This window comes from Epinephelus lanceolatus, chromosome 15 (genome assembly GCF_041903045.1).
Source record: "Epinephelus lanceolatus isolate andai-2023 chromosome 15, ASM4190304v1, whole genome shotgun sequence".
NCBI classification, from domain to species: domain Eukaryota; kingdom Metazoa; phylum Chordata; class Actinopteri; order Perciformes; family Serranidae; genus Epinephelus; species Epinephelus lanceolatus.
Genome location: NC_135748.1, coordinates 32878015 through 32901574, shown reverse-complemented (window position 1 = coordinate 32901574; position 23560 = coordinate 32878015). Strand labels below are relative to the sequence as shown.

Sequence of the window (23560 nt, the reverse complement as noted above, 5' to 3'; positions counted from 1 at the left end):
TGTGCCTTCTAACAACTGTCTATGTTTAAGTTTTTATATTTTGCTCTCATGCCAGAGTCTTTTGAACTGTAGATCTGTAAAGATTTAACTACCAGTTCGATTCTTTGCAGAGCCTGTAGTCACAGTGTGCAGAGTAAATCATACTCTTCTTGTCTTGGAATATTTTCACATTAATTTAAGCACTGTCGGGATCCTTTCTGTAGGATTTCACATGTGTTTTCCACTTACTTGAAACGTCTGCGCTCCTTCCCCACGAACTATACGGCAGGAGGAGTTCAGCTCAATCTGACCCTGAGGTTTCCTGATCACGTCACTCTGGATACACACACCAAAACACACATATACACACACAACAATCTTCATTTTTGTCCGAAATTACATTAATGTACATATTCTTTAATCTAAGTTGACAACAATGGCAGTGATGGGTTGTTAAGATGGTGCTCGTGCCTTCAGCTGCAGCCATCGTGCACGCAAAAGCACAAAATCTCGAAATATTCGTGCAATGTTTTCGGTGCGAACAGCAAAACCTTAGAAGGAAGCAGACGGGCTCAGACTCACAGGAGATTTGTAGTAGAGGATCTCTCCATTCCTGAGGATGAACCAGCGACGTTTCCAGGCTTTTACCTGACTGCCCATCTTCAGCAGGTACCCAGACTTCTCCAGCATCTCCTACAAACACAAACAGCACAGGGATTATTCAAACACTTCTGACTGCTCACACTGTATCTGACTAAGCATGGGAGTTTATAATAAAGAGCAGGACTTCACTTACAGGCCCAGTGCTCTCACAGGAATAGGAGGAGGTTCGCTGGACTTTGTGCTCCGGTTCGGAGTAGTCACTGTCCAGGGAGTAGGCATCAGGGGGAATGGCATAATCACTCTCGGAGCTGATGGAGGACATGGACACACCTGGGAAAACAGGAGATGTTCATACATAAAAGGTTAGAGGGGACAGTAGAAGTTGCTGAAAGGAGAAGAACACAGAATATAAAGTATACTCCTGACTGAGAGCCAGCGAGCAACAGGAAGTTCAAGACAGAACATTCTTAAATGGAAAATCCAGACTGTGAGATCACTCCGAGATACCATCAGTACGTGATGCTCTTTGCATTCCAGCAGTTATTTTGCATTGAGTTTAAGCGGTGAATATCTACATCCACCGAGTGCTGTATTTTCCATACTTACAATGCAGCTTTTTGAAACTACATACCATTATGGTCAGCAGATAAACGTCTGTTTATTCTATGGTAGATTTCTCTGGATTTGTTTCCTTAAATTGACAAGCGCACATCGTAGTTTGGTCATGTTTTCAGATAAACTGAGGAATAACTGCTGCATACTGAGATAAGAAAGACCCTGAGAGGACTCCTATGTCAGCCCAGTCGCCAGAGGAAAATGCTGATATTGTAATTTCTGGCATAATCACAGGCACAAACCCCGGATACATTACATTTGTATATTTCATATCAATGTTCCTCAAGTGGCGGAGCTGGAGAAGACGGTGGTTGGCATAACACCTAAGCGAGACGTCTTCCAAACTGCCAACCACTAGATTAGAGAGACAAGAGATTATTATAAGCCAAAACATGATCTTTTCCTATCAGTAACCAAGTGTTTTTTGTGCCTAAATGAAACCACACGTTGTTGAAATGTAAACGTTAAGTTTCAACATATCCACTATGTAATAACGTACAAATGTCACGTATCTATACTTTGCAGACACTTACAAAGCAGACATTTATTCTGGAGTTTGGGTTGCCTGCCTTCAGGTTCATAAAACACTGGATCCAAAAATCATGGATTGTTTAAAACTTAAATTGATGACATTTTAGAGGTGTGTGCTTTTCACTGTCATGTCTACACTGTAACGTGCAATCCTCACCTCTCTTGACGGCTCGTGGGCTCCCTGGGACGCTGCCCTTCCTGTCCGGGCTCAGGATGGAGGTCCGTAAACTGGCCAAAGAGCTGCTGTCGTCCTCAGACCCAGAGTCATCATCGGGTAGAGGTACACTGCTGATCTGAGTGGCTTTCTGTAACAGACAATTCAGAGAATACTGTAAGGCAAAACTCCACCAAATTTGAATTCAGTAAAGATAAAAACTAGTCTGATATTTAAAACTCAGGAGCTGCTGAGAAGCTGCCTCAGAAGTGATGCACAGATCCAAAGTAAAGTTTACTCACCCCTTTCAGTGTGGTATAGACTGGTACGTTGATATTCTTATAGATCAGCTGGGTGAACGGACCTGCCGCTGGATACTGGGGTAAGTTGGACCCTGCAACACACACAGAAAAACATTCATTAAGAATCTGTTTAATCTAACACGTAAATTACATGCTAATGCTTCATACCACAGCATTTATAGCTTAAAGTGAGGTAATCTAAGTTTTGCTGAACAGTGCCAACTGTGGCCACAAATGGTAATTACAGAAAAATGTTCAGCTCTATAACAGTGGGAGCATTTAATCATGCTAATGTGTCTCCTCGCTTCCTTCACTGGCTTCCTTCCCTCATGTCTTAGCCCCCCTCCCACGGGTAATGTTAGTGACTTATGTCGTGCTGCACAGCTGTATCACCTGTCAAACCTGCCAGAACCGCAAATTTAAGACCAATTTCAAGCCTTAAAACAGTTTCTTTCAAAGAATCATAAAGGTGTGGCATTTATAGGTCACGTAACACAAAAACAATACATCTTGCTGTGATCTTTGGGGAGCTCTGTAGACACACCACTTAAAGTTCCTCCATGATGGCAGAGGGGGAACTATTTGCGGGTCACAAATTTTCGAAGTTGGCTAACTTTCACCACCACAGACGACTGACTATGGTCTGTAGCAGCAAAACTCCTGAGCATACTGACTTGAACTGTGGTGCATTTTATCGCTCTTATCGTTTTTATCGCGTTCGAGGAGCCAGACTTTGGTTTTGGTTCTGTTGGAGTCAATGAGGCAGGCACCGAAAATCACACTTAAACCCATCATATCTTTGTTGTTTCAACACTGACAGAAAAATCCTTCCATCAGATTAAAAAACACACACGGCGTCACTGTCGTCGTGACCGTTCCTTCTTTTATCTCTTCCTTGTTTTATAGGTGACATAGTCTCGCTTTAAGATAGCAATGCAAGCTAGCAACTGCATCCCCGTATGTTGGCCTTAATTACACATACACACAACTTAATGGGAAAGCTCAAATAGAACAACACCAAACACAAACAAGGATGTATTAAAAAAAACTTATGAAAAGCACGAGTTTAAAATAGATGTAAAACAGCTTAAAGACCGTTGCACTATATTTGAGCCCCTGTTATTTATTAGCAGTGTATTAGCAATATTCAAACAGCCCGAATCAAAACATTAAATTATATAGTAATTCCTATAGAGTCTGTATGGTTGCAAAGGGGGAAGGAGAGCACCCTTAGTTATAATACAGATGTATAATTCATACGCATTTGCAGCAGTTCTATGTGCCTCTCAAGTAAGTGAAGACAAAGTTGAACAGTCCTGAGTTAAAACAAAAATAGCCTGGTCCCCATGGTATTCATTTAGAGATTTAAATGCTCTACAAATGATGCACCTCGAGGCACAAACATGAGAGGACGCAGAATAAGATGAGCAAGCTATGACTTAATCCTCAACAGCCGCTTGGCAGCCAGCTCCGTGTACCTGGCAGTCAGGAAATTCAATAGTCGCAGCGCTGTCAAACCTCTCTGTCTGCATCCTGACAAAATGGAAGACGATGTCGGGACAGCAGTAATTACAGCCAGACCATGTCCTTTCATCACAGCTGATTAAAAAGCAGCCTCTCCCTCTGCTCCTCTAAACCTCCCTCCTCTTATTCTCTTCCTTGGCTCTTTACATAAAGAAAAGGAGCCTCCTGAAGAGGAGCCCACACCTGTGCAGGTGTGCGGTGCCTCGGGCCAGAGGAAGTGACATCAAAGGCGGCAATGACAGATCCAAACCAACCGCACACCTCCTCAGCAGCTTTAGCATCAGGTGAATGACATGTCACTTCACAGCACTGAGTCATCTCCCACACCACCCAGGCTCATGCAGACAGACGAGCACACACACACAGGGTTACACACATGCTTCACACATGATGGTGTGGAAAAATTATTAAACATGAAAGTATGTAAATGTCTTTGTGAAGGCCTCAGAGTCCTTCACTGTCTGTATGCATGTCGGCATGTGAGGAGGCTCCACAGTGTCTGTTGGTTAACAAACTGTAAGATGAAGACCCTGTGGATGTTCAGACTGTGTGTTCAGACTGTGAATGAGTGAAATATGAGGCTGAATTATTGTTCTGTTACTTGAGGTTTTTGGTGAGGCTGTGTCTATGCATACATGTGGCACCAAGATCTTCTCTGACATCAGATTTGTGTTGAATCAAACACATATTCAACTTAGATCAACTGTGACTCATCACGTTTTTCCGTGCTTTTGCTGCTGGCTTTTATTGTCTTCCTCTCTGCATTACGTCGACTATAAATGGATCTTGAACAGCTCATGTTAGTGAAGACAGAGTTGATAGCTTGTTATTTGTTTCTGTCTACGGGGGGACTCACCTCGTCCGGGGCCCCTGGCTCCAGGACCTGCCTCTGATACTCTCATTCCTGACTTCGCCACAGCGTAGATCCGACTCTCCTGCAGACGTCAAAAAAGTCAGGAAACATTCATTACGGACACCTTTAGATAGTGCAGAACTTTGGCATCGAGATCTTTGAATTTTGGGAAACACACTCATCTGTTTTTGCATTAGATGAGCTATACAAGAAGATCAAGCAGCTCGTATATCTGTACATTATACCATCAGCAGATGATTAAAAATAGAGGAAAACAACTAGCCTGGCTCTGTCTGGGGTCACTCCTGTGTTCCCCAGCTCTATAGAGCATCTAATGGGAACCTTAGAAAGATGTTCCTCAGCTCTGTTTTTTGCTTAATATGAAATAGGGTTATGACTCAGAGTGATAACATTGTCTTTGTCTAAATGTATCTGCTCTTTCTATTATGAGAACAGTTCCAAAATGAACTGCAGCCCAAGAAATTTAACAACTCTAATAAGGATAAATTAATTAAAAAATAACAACTAAGCAATTAAGGATGAAAAACGGGATAACTCAGGGTTAGAAAAGAGGCTTGGGACCAGGTTTAATTCTCATTTGGAAACAGGTTGAGCTTTGGGAAGAGGTCAAAGGTCAGTTTTCAGTAAAATGCCCATAACAACCGACTATTCTCATCTCCAAACAGATTAAAGTTAGGACAATAAGACCTGGAAAGGGCATCCGAAACCTTCACAGGCAATTTTACTCATCAGTTTTAATCTTAAATTTTCTTATATTTATGGCTTTTTGTCTGATATATCTTACAGATCAATATGCAGAGTAAACCCAAGATATCTTAGGGACAGAGAGGGACAGGGCAGTGGCATGAACACAACAGGAAGGCTGATGCGTGTTGCTGCGTAACATAGAAATACTCCTGCTCTGTCCAAAGGTAAAACCTCTGAAGCTCACTTACATGTCGTATCCGGTTTCTTCAATCTGTTCAAGTGTAAAAACAACAATCTATAAGTTTATAGAAGGTAATTTGTTGAACAATTATTTGGCCGAGACCAGTAACTTCCTAGAGTCTCCGCTGGTTGCCTGGCAAGTGGTCCAAAAAATAGTTAGACAATTAACCCACTGTGAAACAGCAAATTGTCTTTCTTTCACTTTGTTTTTTGTAAGAATCTAACGAACAAGATATACATTCTGGAGGTGCTGCTTAGCACATTTTGTTCTCTTTGAACGGAGCCAGGCTAACTGTTTCCCCCTGTTTCCAGTCTTTGTGCTAAGCTAAGCTAACCGACTGCTGCTGCTGGTGGCTTCATATTTAATGTGCAGACATGAGATCAGCATCAATCCTCGTGTCTAACTCTCTGCATGAAAGCAAGTCGGCATATTTTCAAAAATGTCAAACTTTAATCTCTTCTGGTGTCTAAGCATCCTGAGCCTTGGGGCAGTAACTGATACAAAATATAATAGAACCATTTGACTTGCTCGTACTTGCAAGAAAAATTTTATCAGCATGATATAATACAGTATGCAGAAGCTGAGTTGATAATGCTGGTCTTTCATACCCATGAAGGGAAGCGGTGTAAAGGAGGCGTTGGCGGTGGATCCAGCTGCTCCAGTTCTTCTGGCAGTCCCACAAAGGAAACTCCATCCTGGCATGGCTCCTCTGATCCCGACCCCTCCACCACCCCGTCCATGCTGTCAGGAAGCCCATCGTCAATGTCTGTTTCTTCAATGACCTGTGAGAAGGGCGAGGTGGCGGTCCCTGTGCTCTTGAGGGTGGAGGACGTGGAGGAAGGGGTCATGATGTCTATATTAACGTTGAGGTGGTGAAGTCTGTCCAAGCTGGGCTGCGGCTGGCTGTAATGCTTCTTCACCAGCTGGATGCTGTCTCTGGGGGTGAGCGGAGTCCGAACTTTGGGCAGTGTCATGCTGGTGCCTGACTGGTGAACTGGAGGGTTGGGGAAGGGGTTGTTGGTGGAGGGGGAGCGTGACAGGAGAGGGCTTTTGGGTATTATTCTGAGGGATGACTCTGGGGAGCTCGATCCATGGGCCATCTCGTAGGCTGAGGATGAAGATGAAGAAGAGGAGGAAGAGTGAAGGCACTGAGAGCGGAACTTGCTGTTGAGCTCATCTGAGGAGTTGTCTCTGTCAGAGCCCCCCGCTTGACCCTCTGAGCCCACTGGGAGCTCTGGTCCACTGATGGAAACAGGGCTGCTGGGACCCTCCCTGCTCCGTCCCTGAGAGAGAGCACCGTGGGCCGCAAGGTCTCCAAGACAAATCCCTTTACTGGACTGGTCATGAGTCCTTTTCACATCTGAGGAGACACATTGAGAACATTTGACAAAGTCAACATAACATGTTGGAACTGATGTTCAAGGACTACTCTCCTCTCCAAAACAAATGAACCCGGTGATTTAAACTGGTAAAAATATTGAATAAAGCAGTTTTATGTTAAAAATCAGTGTTTCTTTGATGCTGTTCTGCATGACAGGGGCTGGGACCAAGCTGCCACTAATGTTTTCTAAGGTTGTTTTTCTGACAACTTAAAATCCAGACAACTGATGACTAAAATCCTTCATTCAGTTAATAGTTAAAAAACTGCCAAGATCTAAAAGTGTCCCAACTTCTATTAATTCTGACCCATTTGTGAATTTATGAATATATGTTTGTATGGCAAAATGTCCTAAGATTTAGTTTTAGTACATCCTCTCTGTATATATTTAAGGAATCAAACATTTGATTTAAATATTTTTTCCTTGCGTGTGTGTGTGTATGTATTTGTTTTTCGCCTCTGATGTTTTTTGGATAAGTGTCTTTGTCCTTTTACTTTTTACACTGTAATTTGAGCATTAAAAAAAAAATCTTTGCAAAATAAAAGTGTGTTGTAAAATACCGCTTAAAATTGGATAGAGAGTCTCTTTATGACAGCTTCTTGCAGACAACCACAATCCTGACACATGTGAAATGGGGACATGATATCACTGACAGACGACGGCAACCAAATGACCGAGACCATGTCCTCTTTTGTAAAACTGAAGATTTCTTTAGGTTTGAACATTGTTGGAAACGTTTGGGACGATGTAAGTACACAACTTATAACAACTTAACTTAACAAAAATTATAACTTAACAAAATATATAACACAGGTCTCACTGTTTTCAGACATTTAAGTGCAGAAAAGTTACATAATATCTTTAAAGTCCACCACTGATGGTTCTGTTCTCGTCATGTGATCAGCCAGACTTGAATTAAACAACAAGCTTGCTGCTTCAAAGGCTTCCTGCTCCTCATCCCAAGATAACATAAATTAAGAGCAGCACACCTGTCGGCGAAGTCTTGATATTAGCGGCGGGTCCTCGGAGACCTGCTTGTCTCCAGCTGTCATCTTGAGCAGGTGGTGTGCCGGGGCAGCTGGGAGGAAACAGCGGACTGCTGGGCACCAGGTGGGTATCCATTACAGGGGAGGTGGCAGGAGATCCAGAGGAAGCAGGTTTCTCTAAGAGAGCTGGAGGAGGAGAAAGACGACACCAGGAACTCAGACTCTTTCCCACCGGAGCTCTCGGAAATTATTTTAACAGACACTTCAACTTGTCTACATGACCTTTGACTGCACTACTGCTAACAAAATACTAAATATTATTATTTTTAAACTACATCATGTAAATCAAATCATTACATTTAATTTATGACTTCTAATCTGATGCTGAACTAGCTACCTTACATAAAATTAAGTTAATACAATATTTAACTGTTGTTAAACCTAATAGTTTCTGTTGGTTGTCACCTTGTAGTTTGTCCTGCAGCAACATGATCTGTTCAGTCTGCTTCACGTTGGCCATTTTCAGCTGCTGGTTCTCCTGCTCCATCTGCAACACAGTACATATACAGTATAACTTACATGACAGCTGTTAGCAGACATCTACTTTGCAACTATTACAGCTGAAAAAAACTTTTTAAAACATTTTTTAAAGCTGATATTGTGATTTTCATGTAAGTGATATGCTTCTTACAGCTGCTTTAATAAAGGGAAACTTAGTATTTCCAACATGGAGCCTATTTTCATGTGTTTTTTAAGTGACGAATGAAGTTCTATCAGGAAGACTTTCTTTGTGCTCATCTATTCACAATTCTCTTCATCCCACTCCTACTGCTTCCAGATTATGGGGGTTCACTCTTCTAGTTATCCAATCTAACTTTGCCAATCAGGATGCTACTGCAAAATTTTAAATCTGCTCTCTCTTCTGCTGCTGTCAGCTGTCATTTTAGGCAGAATAGGCATGCCCTCCTCCACTCGGTTCAAATCAAATCAAATCACGTTTATTTATAAAGCACATTTAAAAACAACCAGAGCTGACCAAAGTGCTGTACAGAACATGTGAGTCAACATCAAATATCAATTAATCAAATAAATCAGCATAATGTAGTGCAACAAGGACCAGTGAAGGCAATCAAATGCCAGGGAATACATATGAGTTTTTAGTTTTGCCTTGAACATAACTACAGTGGAGGCACATTTGATAGAAAAAGGTAAAGCATTCCACAGCTTGGGAGCGGCCACCGCAAAGGCCCGATCTCCCCTGCCCCTTGACTCTGAAAAAGGGACAGCCAGGAGCAGCTGGTCTGAGGATCTGAGAGGTCTGGGGTTGGTGAGGGGGCACAGGAGCTCAGAGATGTACTGGGGTGCCAGGTCATTTAGGGACTTGAAGACGAACAGTAGGATTTTGAATTCTGTTCTGAACATGACCGGAAGCCAGTGCAGAGATGCCAGAACAGGTGTTATGCTTTCTCTCTTTTTTGTGCCGGTTATTAGTCTGGCAGTGGTATTCTGCATCAGCTGCAGACGGGACAGAGAAGACTGGTTGATGCCGAAATAAAGTGAGTTGCAATAATCGAGGTGAGAAGAAATTAGGGCGTTAGTGATGGTTTGACTTTGGTGATATTTCTGAGATGGAAAAAGCAACCTTTGACCACGGCGTTGATTTGTTTTTCAAATTTGAGTTTTGAATCAAATATGACACCAAGATTTCTGGCATGGGAATGAAGGTTGGGTGCCAGGGACCCTAGATGGTAAGCAATGTCCCCGGTGGTGTTTGAGGGACCGAATAGGACCACTTCGGTTTTACTGTTGTTTAACTGGAGACAGTTTGTCAACATCCAGAGTTTCACCTCCTGGAGACAGTCAAGGAGGGACTGAACTGAGCTGTTGTTGTTGTTGTCACCAGATTCAAGCAGGATATATAACTGGGTGTCATCAGCGTAGCAGTGGTATGAAATGTTGTGTTCACCTCCAGCCATCGTATCCAGAGTCCAGGACAAACTCCATGGAGACTCATTCCTCTACTCATCCAGATCTTTGGCACTTCTCCATCTTCTCCTTGTCTTCTTCTCATCTCATCTTCACCATCTCTACCACCACCAGCGTCTAGACCCCAGGGGGATTCCCTATTTGACTACAGATTCATCACCCTCCTTGTATCATACCATCTCAATGGAGACAACAATTTTTGAAACTGGTCCAGGTTTGAGTGATAGCCCTGCAGCTGGCAGACGCAGAAGAGGCTGCAATGTAATCGTTTTGGGTGCACTGTCAATATACGCCGTCTAAAAGTGCTTATTTTTGCCACTGACAGGCTCAGATTGTTATTATAGGTGTCTGACAACAATATTTAAAGGACCCTACAGAGAAATAAAACGTATATCTTTACCTTTCCTTGATTTGGTCTGTTTCTTATTGTCTTCCTGCAACAAATCAACTCACGAGACTTCAGAATGAGACCTTGAGTGAGACTTGGTGAGATACAATAACAAACAGACCAGATCCAGTGAAAGATAAAGAAAACATGTTTTTTTTCCCAGACACTAATGACAATCTGAGCCTCTCAGTAGGAAAAAACAAGCACTTGTAGGACTGTTCCCAAACATTACACTGTAGTCTCTTTCACAGCCCTGTCTCCAGCTTGCTCAATAATGGAATAACTCAGAAAACTGTTGCTCCTATGACACAAAAACGTGGGAAAATAAGGTCCAAGTTGAAAAGTTTCCCGTTAAATACTGTAATACATTGGTCGTCATTTGTGTATAACCAGCTGTAGATAATTAGCTTTTACACAGAAGCTTCTCTTGTTGCTACAGATGATGTCTCTGAGCAGGGTGAGGGCTCTCCCAGAGGCTCCGACTTGAGTCAGGGGCGTTCCTCTACATGTGTGAGCTTACCTCTCGGAGCTTAAAGGTGACCCAGTCTTTAATCTTGGCAGCCTTCTCCTCAATAATCTTTGCCTCCTGGGCTCTGACTAAGATCTGCAGTCAAAGAAGAAACAGAGTTTGTGGATTATTTCAACTTACATTTTATGAACATAAATGGACATTTCTGCTCTTTATCTGATGGCTCCGTCCATACCTGTTTTTCCAGCTGCACCTCTAATCTCTTTATCACAGCATCTTTTTCTTGAACCTGATTGGTCAGGTCTTGGTACTTTCTGTACAACGAGCTCTCCGATTCGCTGGTTTGTATGTTTGCAGACTTCAGCTTTTCCTCCATGACATGGATCTGAAAATGTAATAATTAGAGGAGTGAATGCACGAGCACGGCCAGAAGAAAGCTCGAATTTGCATGATTCGTTTAGTTTTGAGGGGCAGCAGACGAAGTCAAGAAGAAAACACTGAGGATACTTTGCAGCCGTCTCTGACGAGGAGAAGCTTTCTAAGCCCTCAGGTATTTCTTGTTTTTAAAGAAAGGGCACCATTAAATTACCACCTACAGAAAACACCTGGAATGGCCAGTAATGACGGCAAATAGGAGATTAAACACAGAGTATGTGTGACACATACATGTACGTCCCCTAACTCCAACTCAGTGGTTTGTAGTCCAAAAAAACCCACAAAATCCAGCTGACTGTGTGACTTTATGAATCCCAATTTAAGTTGGTTCTAGTTGAGAACCAGTTCCAAACTGTCTGTTCCATGACAATAGATTTTGAAACAATTACGTCAAAGTCATGTGTCTATGCTGCTGGAATCTTGCAACAAGAAAGGGTCATGGCGGAGAGGAAGAAACGGTCCAAACCGTGTCTTCTTTTCATGAAGAAAATGATGACAGTGCTGCTTGTAGTGTCTATAGAATGATAATTTCAATTGAGGATGGAAACACCAGTTAAATGCGGAAACGTCTTTGTACACAACATGGGCTTAAATTCCAGGAATGCCATGTATTTGACATTTTACGTACGAGTACTGCTGCTTCCCACCAAGAAGCAGCACTGAGGGTAAATATTCTTTAATGATAACATAAGCTCACACAGGTAGGCTTAGCAGATTCATGACTAGTTCAAGCTGAGAGCCGGTGACAAATATAGTGGTTTCACAGTGGGGCTTTTGCACACCTGAGTCACATGCAGGTCTTTTTTCCTACTCAGTGTTTAGACTCAGAGATAATTTAACAGTTGCTTTGACGCTGAAAACCTGTGGAGGCCTGCTTTTTTCCCACACAAAAACAGGAATCAGTGTGGGAATTGATAAAGAATCGGACACATAAGAAGAATCAGAAATAGTATTGTTATCAATAACATCTTACCAATTCCCATCCCTAAATATAAGTTCAGTTGTTACGGAAAAAGTTGACTGTGGCCCGCACAGATTGCATTGACAAGGACTTTCTTTATATTAAGCATCACTTAAACTCATGCAGGACACAGAAGGCATACGCCTCAGCTGTAATCAGCGGACAATTTAAGCATTGCACTTCCTGTTTTGGCTTGGCAAACTGCTTGTCTAATCCAGGGACCACCTTAAGAACAGAGCCCTCAGCATCAAGCATGACTGTATATCCATTTATCGCAATAAATGGTTAAATCAAGATGAGAGTGTTCCTGACAGAATGGTTGATTTGACTCAATTTTTAAGTTACGTTTTCTAGTTTTTTAATGATAATTCTGGTTTATTTCTACAGTTTTATTCATGTAGTTTTGGCCATCATCAGTTATGACAACACTGTCATCACCAAAGTACCAAAGTACTCATTGACATCCAAAAATGTGGCAAAATTGCGACAACATCATCCAATGAGGCAAAAAACGAGCGGTCAGATGTTTACACAGATTTTAAGCAAGCAAATGATTATTTAAACCAACTTTTGGGGGTAAAACCAGAAGCAAGTCAGTAATAATCCTGTGTGATACTCAAGCAAATATGGTAGATTTATTACATTTATTTTGTCAAATGCTTTTGTCCAAAGTTACTTATAAAAAGTGCATTCTAACTCAAAATCGAACAAGCTAGATGTCATCAGGAATTGGAAGTGCATGCCTCCTGGAAGGCTTTGGTGCAAGAGCTTTAAAAGTTGACCAGGAAGATTATCTATAACAAAAGGCATAATTTGACAGTTTGTCTTTGTATTCCTTCTCCAAGTAAGTTCAATGAGTTCACATGACTGCTGGTGCTTCGTGCTCTGTTGGACTTCTCTTGGGGGTTTGGTGGAATTATCCTTTAATATTTCACAAGCTGTGGTCAAAAGGATGACAAAGCGTCCCTCTACCTGTTTCTCAGCGCTCTCAGCCCGCTGGTCAGCCTCTGTCACTCTCTGCTCCAGCTCCTGCATCTGAAACAGAGACAACAGAAGTTACAACGGTTTGAACACATCATACATCAGCCAGTCTTCAACAGTTACATCTACAGCCCAGGGCAACAGGTTCTGGCAAGACACATCCCATAACCTGCCACAAAAGACCTGATTAGACAGACAGACAGACAGACAGACCACCAAGCCAGAAGTCGACACAAACACACACCTACACGTGCATGCAGACACACTTAATTCTTCCTAATCACTGTTGCCATAGGGAAGACATTTCAAAGATTAATGAGCTTTAACAAACCAACTGTGTAAGGAACATTCCTAATTAAGACAACCTCACAATAATAATAAAAGCGGCTGAGAGAGCAGAACAAGGAGGATAATCTCCTGTAACAAAATCAAATAAAGAAGGAGTGGTGCTTTAAGCAGAGGGGCACAGGCAGCAGAGAGGCCCTCAGACATCTTTCCAGCACTGGTCAAACAACAGTGTGATAGAAGAATGCTACTACGTGTGTGCACAAGCTTGCGTCACCTTTTGTGCAGGCATGCATGCTCATGCTTTCAAAGGCAAACACTGTCCATCCTGCACACATCTGCAAGTACCCCCTCTCTCAGCAACACACACACCAGCTCAACACGGGACTCCCTTTCTTCTGAGCTCAGTGACCCAGCTGAAAGGAGAGCAAACGTACTGATGGATTCACTCTGCCTGCGAGATGCATTTGAATTCCTCCCATCATCTTTGTTTCCCTTCCCTTTGTTTCGTTTTTTCTTTCTTTCTCTCTTCTCGTCACCTCCATAAAAGGCCTCCAGATTCCCAGAATCCACTGCTCACACAAGGTTTGAACACTTCCTCGCAGCCAGATTAACATTCACTAAAGCCAAAGCTCATGTAGATGGTTAGTGGTTGGATGACTCCTCACCTCAAGGTCAAAAGCCTTCGTCATGACTCAAAGGCTTTACTGAGCATGAGCCAAAGAGCAAACAGCACTTTGTCCTCCACTCAAAAAAGCAATAAATAGAAGAGGCAAGCACTTGAGGGGAATGTAAAGGAAGTAAGAAGTCACAATGTGGAACAGATGTGAGAGGTAGTCATCACAAGACGGCCTAAAAAACTGCCACATCCAGTTAGAGGAGGCGTTAGAGGTCAGAGGTGGAGGTGGTTGAACCTCCACATAAATGAGTTCAAAAGAACAAATGGTGACACTATCAGGAAGCCTCTAAAAGTTTATGCAGAGAACAACTTCAGCATCACACCTCGGGTTCGAGCGACTTTCTTTAAATAAGACTTCACCCGCAAAATGACCATTTGTATACCAATAACTCATTGTGTGTTACATTGATTTGTGAGGAAGACTTTGTTTTGCTGGTACGCCTCAATGGCACGAATGAAGAATCAAAAAAAAAAAAAAAAAAGAAAAAAAAAAGCAAACATTCTACACAAACATTCTACATATATTGAAGTCATGACCACGTTTAACAACAGTGAAAATCTATCAAAACTCTCACACAACTCGTGCAGTATAATCCAATGCTCATTTATCCAGTTGAATGCTCAGTACTTCCTAAACACATACATTTTCAGTAAATATGTCACATTATTAAACGCTTACGCCAACAAGTTGCATGCCCTGAGTATGCCTGAGCACATACGTGTGTATGAGTACTGCTTTTTTGTTGTTGAATATTTTATTGTACAAGCTGTAATCAATTTAGCATGAACATCACAACCAATTCCCCCCAATAAAATGAAAAAAACAACAAAAAAACAACCAAAAAAAAACTAATATAAAGACACATCTCAAAAAAACAATTAGCCAAAACAAATGAATAAACAAAAAAAATCTATTTTGCGACTCTTCTGTTACTAAGATATCTCAGCCATTTCCTATAAGTGCTGCTTGAGTAGAGTTCAAATGCGTACGGGTGCCCAAGTGCACTTGTCGTTTGCAGGGCTGTCCCTTGATAGTCGAAGATTCTAATCATCAATCAGAGACCCCTCAGTCGACTGAGACTGCTTTAAATGTTTTTTCTTTTGCTAGTCAGTGTGCTGTGCAGAGTACTTCTGGGGATGTTTTAGTCACCACATTTTGCTGTGGATGGAGTGCCCTTTACTATCACGTTACTCTTTGGTACAGACAGCTGTGACTCTGAGATAACACTTTCTGCTCACTTCTGCTTGGACGTGATGAATTTACAGCTTACAGATAGTTACTGTGACACAGTCTCTGGCTTTTGTTTGATATCTAGTGACTGCAAAAAAATGTTGCATATATCTGATCTGTTGTTAGCACTGTTAGCTTGTTTACTATACTACATGAATGCTGCTGTCATACTGAATATCCCACTGAGCCCGTTTAAACTTTAAAATTCATATGGGGAAAAAAACAAACCAAATTGTTGAAAATTCGCATTAAAGGACAACTTCTGTATTTTTCAACCTGGGCTCTATTTCCCCATGTGTATGTGTGCATATGATTCATGGGTACCACTCGTTCTAAAATTGGTTCAGTATTGAGCTAAAACGGTAATGGGGGCAAATGCGTCCCGTATAAAAGTGCTTTTTTTCGCCACTGACCGGTTCAGATCGCTAGTGCTATCTCTGTAGATAGCATATTGTAGCAGCCCTGGGGCAGTGGTAAGTGTGAATGAGTGGAGTCAGCTGTCAGTCAGTGTTGGAGCAGAGAGGCGGAGGGCGTCCCCGCTAGTTATTGTAAATGAGTATGTGTGTGTGAAGTGTGTGTTTTTTCACCACTGACCAGTTCAGATCACCAGTGCTCTCTGTAAATAGCATACTAACTTAGCCTTTCCCTTACCTCTGGGCTGTGTGATGTCACGAGCTTTGCTCCACTGTGTCTGTAGCTCTCTACTCGTGGAGCAGCCGTTTTCTTGAGGAAGAGGTGTTTCGGGATTGGATGTCTTCTCTTCTTCGGCTGGCAGTAGTCATCTTGGGAGAAGTGAGCACTGCAGACCCGATGGTCTACAAGGCGCAGTGTCTGGACAGGAGTGTTAGCATCCATTTGAAGCACAACTAGCCACAACTTCAGCATCTCACCGTCCGACAAAGGCAGCCTATGAAAGCTGTACGGGGTGTTGCACAACATCCTGTTCTTGTGTTCAGGAAAAAGGCCCATTTATTTGAGCAATCCAAAAACTCCGGTAACACTCCAGGGGGTAGCACGTAAAAGACTCCGTCCTCTGACTCTTCTAGCGTAACACACACTTCACACACACATACTCATTTACATTACCAAGCGGGGACGCCCTCCGCCTCTCTGCTCGAGGACTGACTGACAGCTGACTCCACTCATTCACAGTCACCACTGCCCCAGGGCTGCTACAATATGCTATCTACAGAGATAACACTGGAGATCTGAACTGGTCAGTGGTGAAAAAAAGCACTTTTGTACGGGACGCATTTGCCCCCATTACTGTTTTAGCTCATTTCAATACTGAACCAATTTTAGAACGAGCGGTACCCATGAATCATACGCACACATACACATGGAGAAATAGAGCCCAGGTTGAAAAATACCAAAGTTGTCCTTCAAAGGAATCTGATTCAACTGAAATAATTCTGAGTTGGGTACAGCCCTACTCGTAAGTGCATGACACTTTGTTCTGATATGTTAGTGAAAAGTCATGTGTGGGAAGCACTGGGTAAATGAAACCTGCATTACACTGCACAAGTTGTGTCAGAGTTTGTAAAAGGATGTTTTGGTATAGTTCCTCTGCTGTTAAACGCAGTCCCCGTTTACTTTAGTTCATCAAGATTGTTCGCCTTTGTTGGATTCTTCGTTCACGGTTGAGTAACTGATATACAAATGGTAATTTGTGTGATACTTGCCGAAACTGTCACTATATTCTAAAAGACATACATGAGAGAAATGGTCTGTAAAAAAAAAAAAAAAACCTTCCTGCTGCTTGTAGTGGCATTCGAAAGACTTAACTGTAGTGCACCAAAAAAGACCAATTAGAGCCAAGGAGTCTCTTATGCAGCTGTCAATCATGTCAATCACAGCTCAAGAACTGCTGTCAAACTGTCGCATGAATCAAGAGTCTATTACAGCATTACGTAATGTAATGTACTGTTTAGCTGCAGGCTACAGCTGATTTAATAAGTGCAGACGTATTTTATGGTAAAATTGGATTTTTTATGCTTTCAGATTAGTTATGCTACTTAAAAATATTACCACATACTCCCTGGTAACTGCAGAGCAGGGGTCACGTTAACCGGATATTCTCGGTCACTGACTGTTTTTTTTACAACAATGACTGGAAAACCTGAAGGCCGTCGGTCATTTTGACCGGTTGCAATTACCACCACTGCCCACTTGGCAGCGGAGTGCACAGTCAGTGGTTTAAGTGGCTGACATTTTCACACTGCAGAGAAAAAGTCATTCATCTGCTTCATGTAGCGTTGTTGACATAACGGCCTGGACACACCAGATGCGTTAGTGCCGCAGAAGTCCTGCAAGTATACTCGCAGGCGCTTGACTGTCCACACAGGCAGCGCATTTCTCCTGCGCTCTCTGCGCTGGTTAAACATCGACTCCACTCGTCTGTTCCCGTCAGTACTCGTTTTTTCACTTCAACAGGTCATTTTAAACATGGGTAAGGCCATATTTTAATCGTTTTTTATAACATAATAAGTTAATGACAATTTGTCATTGCATGTCCACGTATTGAGCGTGTTGGATAAACACTGAATGAATAGGGCATATTGTTCTGACCATTTTATTCATGTAGTTATGCCTGTAGGCTTGGTGACACAAAATTAAAATTGTAATGAAGTGATTAGGGTATTGAAAAATGTGTTCGGTTATGCACTGTTGTGTTATTTTAAATTACAAACACAGTATTTTCTCCTCACGTTCCTAAATGCATGCTGTTGTTATTTTATTTTGAAAATTGGCCGGATTCTCTCGTCTTTTCTGTGTCCGACTTCCTGTTTGGTACGATCCGCTCTATCCAGCTTGACAGAAGCGCCCGCGGCCCGCGTGAAAAATAGACCAGACGCCGAACTGAAGCACTGCAGTGTGTGGATGTCTGTTCATCTTTTCGTTCATGTCCTTATTAATGCACACTTTATAACTTGCTTGTTGGATTTATTAAAAACGAACGAATGAAAACTAAATGTCTTTGAATATCTTTATTATCATTTAAAAACGAAAATTAAAATGACCGGTAAAAATAGATTATGACCGGATTTTTATGACCCTGTCGGTCAAAATGACCGGCGACGAAAAAGTCTAGCACAACGTCTGCTGCAGAGGTACCTCTGGTTGGGAATCACTACATAACATCTCTGCCTTGAGCTCTAACTCAGTCTGAGTGATCTGATGGTAACAAACTGACCTCTGTAACCTTAAGGCCATCAGATATGGACTGTGTAAGCTACTGCTGTCAGTTTATCTCTCTGTCTGTTTAGTCACTGCAGAGAGTCCAACTGTTGAGGCTTGAGCAGGCGTGAGACAAATATGTCTGCAATCCAGCATCTGTCAGGCCACAGTGCAACACATTAGCTCCTGCTGCTGCTGAGGAGGCAGAAAATGGACGAGGTGGGAGTCATGTTTCGTAAAGCTTTGTGTTAGCAGTCTGAGTTATATACGGTATCTCTGGAATTTAAGGATAAGTGCTGTGATATTCTGTATTTTTCTTGCTGTCGACAAATCCCATGAAAAGACTAAAACCAGCAGTGGATTGATGTTAACATGTTCCTGCAGTTAGCATGAACACGTAAAGATCCTACTGTATGTACACGTCCTCCTGCTGCTGTAAATAATCGTTAGAGCAACAAATCCACGGCTAAAAATAGTCCCCAACAAATGCACCACTCACATATATTTATGACTCACTTTTTAAGAATTAAGTCTGTATATATATATTGACAGTAACAAACAAATAGAAGATCACCAGCCTATTCCTACTTTTTGTGTAGAGGTTTGCAGAATAATCTTGTGGGGAAGCAGAGCGTTGGCGTCCTCCGTTTGAACATGGATTCCAGGGGAACTGATAATATCCAGAGAGGTGAAGATAAGATGAGAGCAAGCTACAGACATCAGATCATCTGCTTCTCACACAGTGAACATTGTCACTGAGAAATAACTGTTTACGGTTACTGCCGGAAACAACTGACAGAGGTTTGAGATCTGATCCTGTCAGCATTTTCACAACTTCCAACCTCTATTTGTTTACACTGCTCATGTGATCTGGATCTGAACATCTGATGGTACCAACACTGGTCACAAAGGACATTAATTTAAACATTGGAGAATGTGGTTTCACTGAGTGCTCCACCTGCCTCTCAACTTTAATCATTAACACTTGTGCACAGCTGATGGTTAGTTACGACTCCAGCTCAAACATTAAATGCTAAAGAAAACCTGTGCACAAGAAGGGAGGGAGGGTGGACAGACTGGCAAAAAATGAAAAAGGCAGTGGTGGAGAAAAGTAAAATAAAGACATCACACAGTGTGAATACTATGTGGGGTGTAACTTATAATGTTATGATGACTATAACGCCTCAGTGAACTTGTGAGACTTTCCTTGAGACTTGGTTGGACACAATAACAAACAGATTGGATCGAGTGAAGGTGAAGCAAATAGTGGACAAATTTCAAAAATTGTTGTCTCCATTAGTCACTTAAGCCCCGTTTCCACCGAGCAGTACGGTTCAGTTCAGTTCGGTGCCCTTTTTTTCATTTCCACTGTGAAAAGTTGTGGATGGTACCAATGGAACCGTTCCGTACCGTCCCCATTTTTGGTCCCCCCTCTGTTGGGGTACCTAGCACACAGATCTGGTACTAAAAGGTGGAGCTGCAGTCTGTTGATTGGTCAACTCTGCTCAGGGCTGAGTTGTGTCTGGTTTTGAGGTTCATGTAACCACTGTTCATACCATGGAGAGTTTTATTAGTAAACTGTAACTATGAAATGAAAGGATGTTTTGCTGCCTCTCACAGCAGCTGGAGTCTGAGAAAAAATAACTTAATTCACTGGGCCGACTGCCGGCAACTTTTAAGGTGGAACGTTTACTTGTAATGTTACCTAATGTATGAGTTGATGATGTGAATCCATCAGCACACCTTAAATGTCACTGTGACAACTTTACTTTAGTTTTTAATGTCTCTCTTGGATGCCACAGACTTTTGTTATGAGTGGATCTTCGGGCGTTTAAAAATATACAGTACAGGCCAAAAGTTTGGACACACCTTCTCATTCAATGCGTTTTCTTTATTTTCATGACTATTTACATTGTAGATTCTCACTGAAGGCATCAAAACTATGAATGAACACATGTGGAGTTATGTACTTAACAAAAAAAGGTGAAATAACTGAAAACATGTTTTATATTCTAGTTTCTTCAAAATAGCCACCCTTTGCTCTGATTACTGCTTTGCACACTCTTGGCATTCTCTCCATGAGCTTCAAGAGGTAGTCACCTGAAATGGTTTTCCAACAGTCTTGAAGGAGTTCCCAGAGGTGTTTAGCACTTGTTGGCCCCTTTGCCTTCACTCTGTGGTCCAGCTCACCCCAAACCATCTCGATTGGGTTCAGGTCCGGTGACTGTGGAGGCCAGGTCATCTGCCGCAGCACTCCATCACTCTCCTTCTTGGTCAAATAGCCCTTACACAGCCTGGAGGTGTGTTTGGGGTCATTGTCCTGTTGAAAAATAAATGATCGTCCAACTAAACGCAAACCGGATGGGATGGCGTGTCGCTGCAGGATGCTGTGGTAGCCATGCTGGTTCAGTGTGCCTTCAATTTTGAATAAATCCCCAACAGTGTCACCAGCAAAACACCCCCACACCATCACACCTCCTCCTCCATGCTTCACAGTGGGAACCAGGCATGTGGAATCCATCCGTTCACCTTTTCTGCGTCTCACAAAGACACGGCGCTTGGAACCAAAGATCTCAAATTTGGACTCATCAGACCAAAGCACAGATTTCCACTGGTCTAATGTCCATTCCTTGTGTTTCTTGGCCCAAACAAATCTCTTCTGCTTGTTGCCTCTCTTTAGCAGTGGTTTCCTAGCAGCTATTTGACCATGAAGGCCTGATTCGCGCAGTCTCCTCTTAACAGTTGTTCTAGAGATGGGTCTGCTGCTAGAACTCTGTGTGGCATTCATCTGGTCTCTGATCTGAGCTGCTGTTAACTTGCGATTTCTGAGGCTGGTGACTCGGATGAACTTATCCTCAGAAGCAGAGGTGACTCTTGGTCTTCCTTTCCTGGGTCGGTCCTCATGTGTGCCAGTTTCGTTGTAGCGCTTGATGGTTTTTGCGACTCCACTTGGGGACACATTTAAAGTTTTTGCAATTTTCCGGACTGACTGACCTTCATTTCTTAAAGTAATGATGGCCACTCGTTTTTCTTTAGTTAGCTGATTGGTTCTTGCCATAATATGAATTTTAACAGTTGTCCAATAGGGCTGTCGGCTGTGTATTAACCTGACTTCTGCACAACACAACTGATGGTCCCAAACCCATTGATAAAGCAAGAAATTCCACTAATTAACCCTGATAAGGCACACCTGTGAAGTGGAAACCATTTCAGGTGACTACCTCTTGAATCTCATGGAGAGAATGCCAAGAGTGTGCAAAGCAGTAATCAGAGCAAAGGGTGGCTATTTTGAAGAAACTAGAATATAAAACATGTTTTCAGTTATTTCACCTTTTTTTGTTAAGTACATAACTCCACATGTGTTCATTCATAGTTTTGATGCCTTCAGTGAGAATCTACAATGTAAATAGTCATGAAAATAAAGAAAATGCATTGAATGAGAAGGTGTGTCCAAACTTTTGGTCTGTACTGTATATTAATTTCGACCGGGTTATGTGAACTGCATATATCTCAAACCTCACTCGGAGAAAAACAAAGCGTCGCTGAGCATGGTTCCTGTGGGCTCCGCCAACACTAAACCCCTGAGCTTGCCTGAGAAGGACTAAATGCACAAACCCACTATCTTTAAAGGAGCTATATGTAAGAAATCTAAAACAAATAGTCGTAAAATCCTCCTAATATGTCACAGAGACTAAGGAATAATGTTCATATAACATACTGATCTCACGGACAACAATAGCACAGCCAGAATATTCGAATTTAAAAAAAAAAATTACGGTCCGCAAATCATGTTTATGTTTTGAATGTGTGTTTTGGCCTGTTGCGCCACCCACCGCCGTCTAGCAGTCACACAGTCAGTAGAGTCTCAGCATCAGTTAAAGTTACGACTGAGCTACAGCAGCACGGCAAGGAGCATTAGCAGTGTCCCAGTACATAGCATTAGCAGCCGGCTCCTCCTCAGCTGTATCCCGGCAGCAGCATTAACAGCAGAGAAGCCGGACTTGCTCGAACGGTCCGCTGGAAAACCGAAGGACACGGCGACGCGGCCCTGCCACAGCAGCCGCCCGTAGGCAAACAAATCAGTCTCCAGCGTGCCACTGTTCAGCAACCTTGAATCTGTAGGGGAGGGGGGGGACGGACACGACTCGCGGCAGTATTTTGAATTTGAGTGCTGTAACCGTTTTGGCCACATTCTTACATACAGTGCCTTTAAATATCCCATGGAGAGAGACTCTCACTGCAGCCTGTTTTATTTTGTTCTGAAAATGTCGGTGTGCAGCCTCTTTCTGTGGACGATAAATGAGGTGCAGACTTCCCTCTGTGGAAATACAGTGAGTGCTGGACGGAGCAGTGAGTGACAACAACCCCGCCCAAATGAAAGAGGGTTTTTTTATGTTCTCAGAAACATATTTTAGCTTTCTGTTCGATCATTTGTTACCAGCCAGCCGCCATTTTATTTTTCAGACATGCATCTTCTATTACGTCATCCACTAGTGGGAGCATTTATTGGTCCAGTGCAACACAGTGCATTCTGGTACTTGTAGGTTTCCTTCCTCTTAAGCAAAAGCAAATGCCACAGCTCTGTGTCTCTGTTTTCTCTGGTCATGTGGCACCAATTTCAAAAGTATTTGCGTCTTCGTACTGCACAAACAGCCCAGTTTTACAAGACTATCTTTCCAGCAATGAAACACTTCTTTAACCCATCCCTCGGAGGGTTAAACACAGACTACAAATGAGATAACCGACCTTAACATTAAAAACAGACGAAGGCGGATGAACTATTAAAGACGGAGCTGGTCCAAACAAATCCTCTCATGAAAATAAATGTTTATACACACACATGTGAACCTGCTGACCTCTCTGCAGTCATCCTCTCTGACTGATACCACTGAGTCAAACAACTGTGTTTTGCTCCTCAAGCCACATGAGGCTTATGGAGATTAATCTAATTGGTCCAGTATTAGATTATCCACGTAATGAAAGAAACCTTGAAGTGGGAATACCACCCAATTTAAAATTCCTCTTAATAAGGTATTTCTATATCATGGGACAACCTAAAGACATTCGACACGGGTATATCTCCTCCTATATTT

General features: G+C 42.4%; 1 protein-coding gene across 2 annotated transcripts in view; it reads right to left on the bottom strand.

The window, feature by feature from the left end:
- plekhh1 (pleckstrin homology domain containing, family H (with MyTH4 domain) member 1) overlaps positions 1–23560 on the bottom strand; it is a 57445-nt gene that overhangs the window by 20872 nt on the left and 13013 nt on the right. For both annotated transcript variants that reach the window (XM_033643482.2, XM_078175202.1), the window contains exons 3-14: positions 13087–13149; positions 10954–11103; positions 10770–10853; positions 8341–8422; positions 7879–8061; positions 6119–6870; positions 4565–4643; positions 2185–2276; positions 1886–2033; positions 776–912; positions 562–672; positions 229–315 (exon numbers count right to left, since the gene is read on the bottom strand). In XM_033643482.2, the coding sequence (XP_033499373.2) occupies positions 229–315; positions 562–672; positions 776–912; positions 1886–2033; positions 2185–2276; positions 4565–4643; positions 6119–6870; positions 7879–8061; positions 8341–8422; positions 10770–10853; positions 10954–11103; positions 13087–13149 (1968 nt within the window). The remainder of the gene's footprint in view (positions 1–228; positions 316–561; positions 673–775; positions 913–1885; positions 2034–2184; positions 2277–4564; positions 4644–6118; positions 6871–7878; positions 8062–8340; positions 8423–10769; positions 10854–10953; positions 11104–13086; positions 13150–23560) is intronic.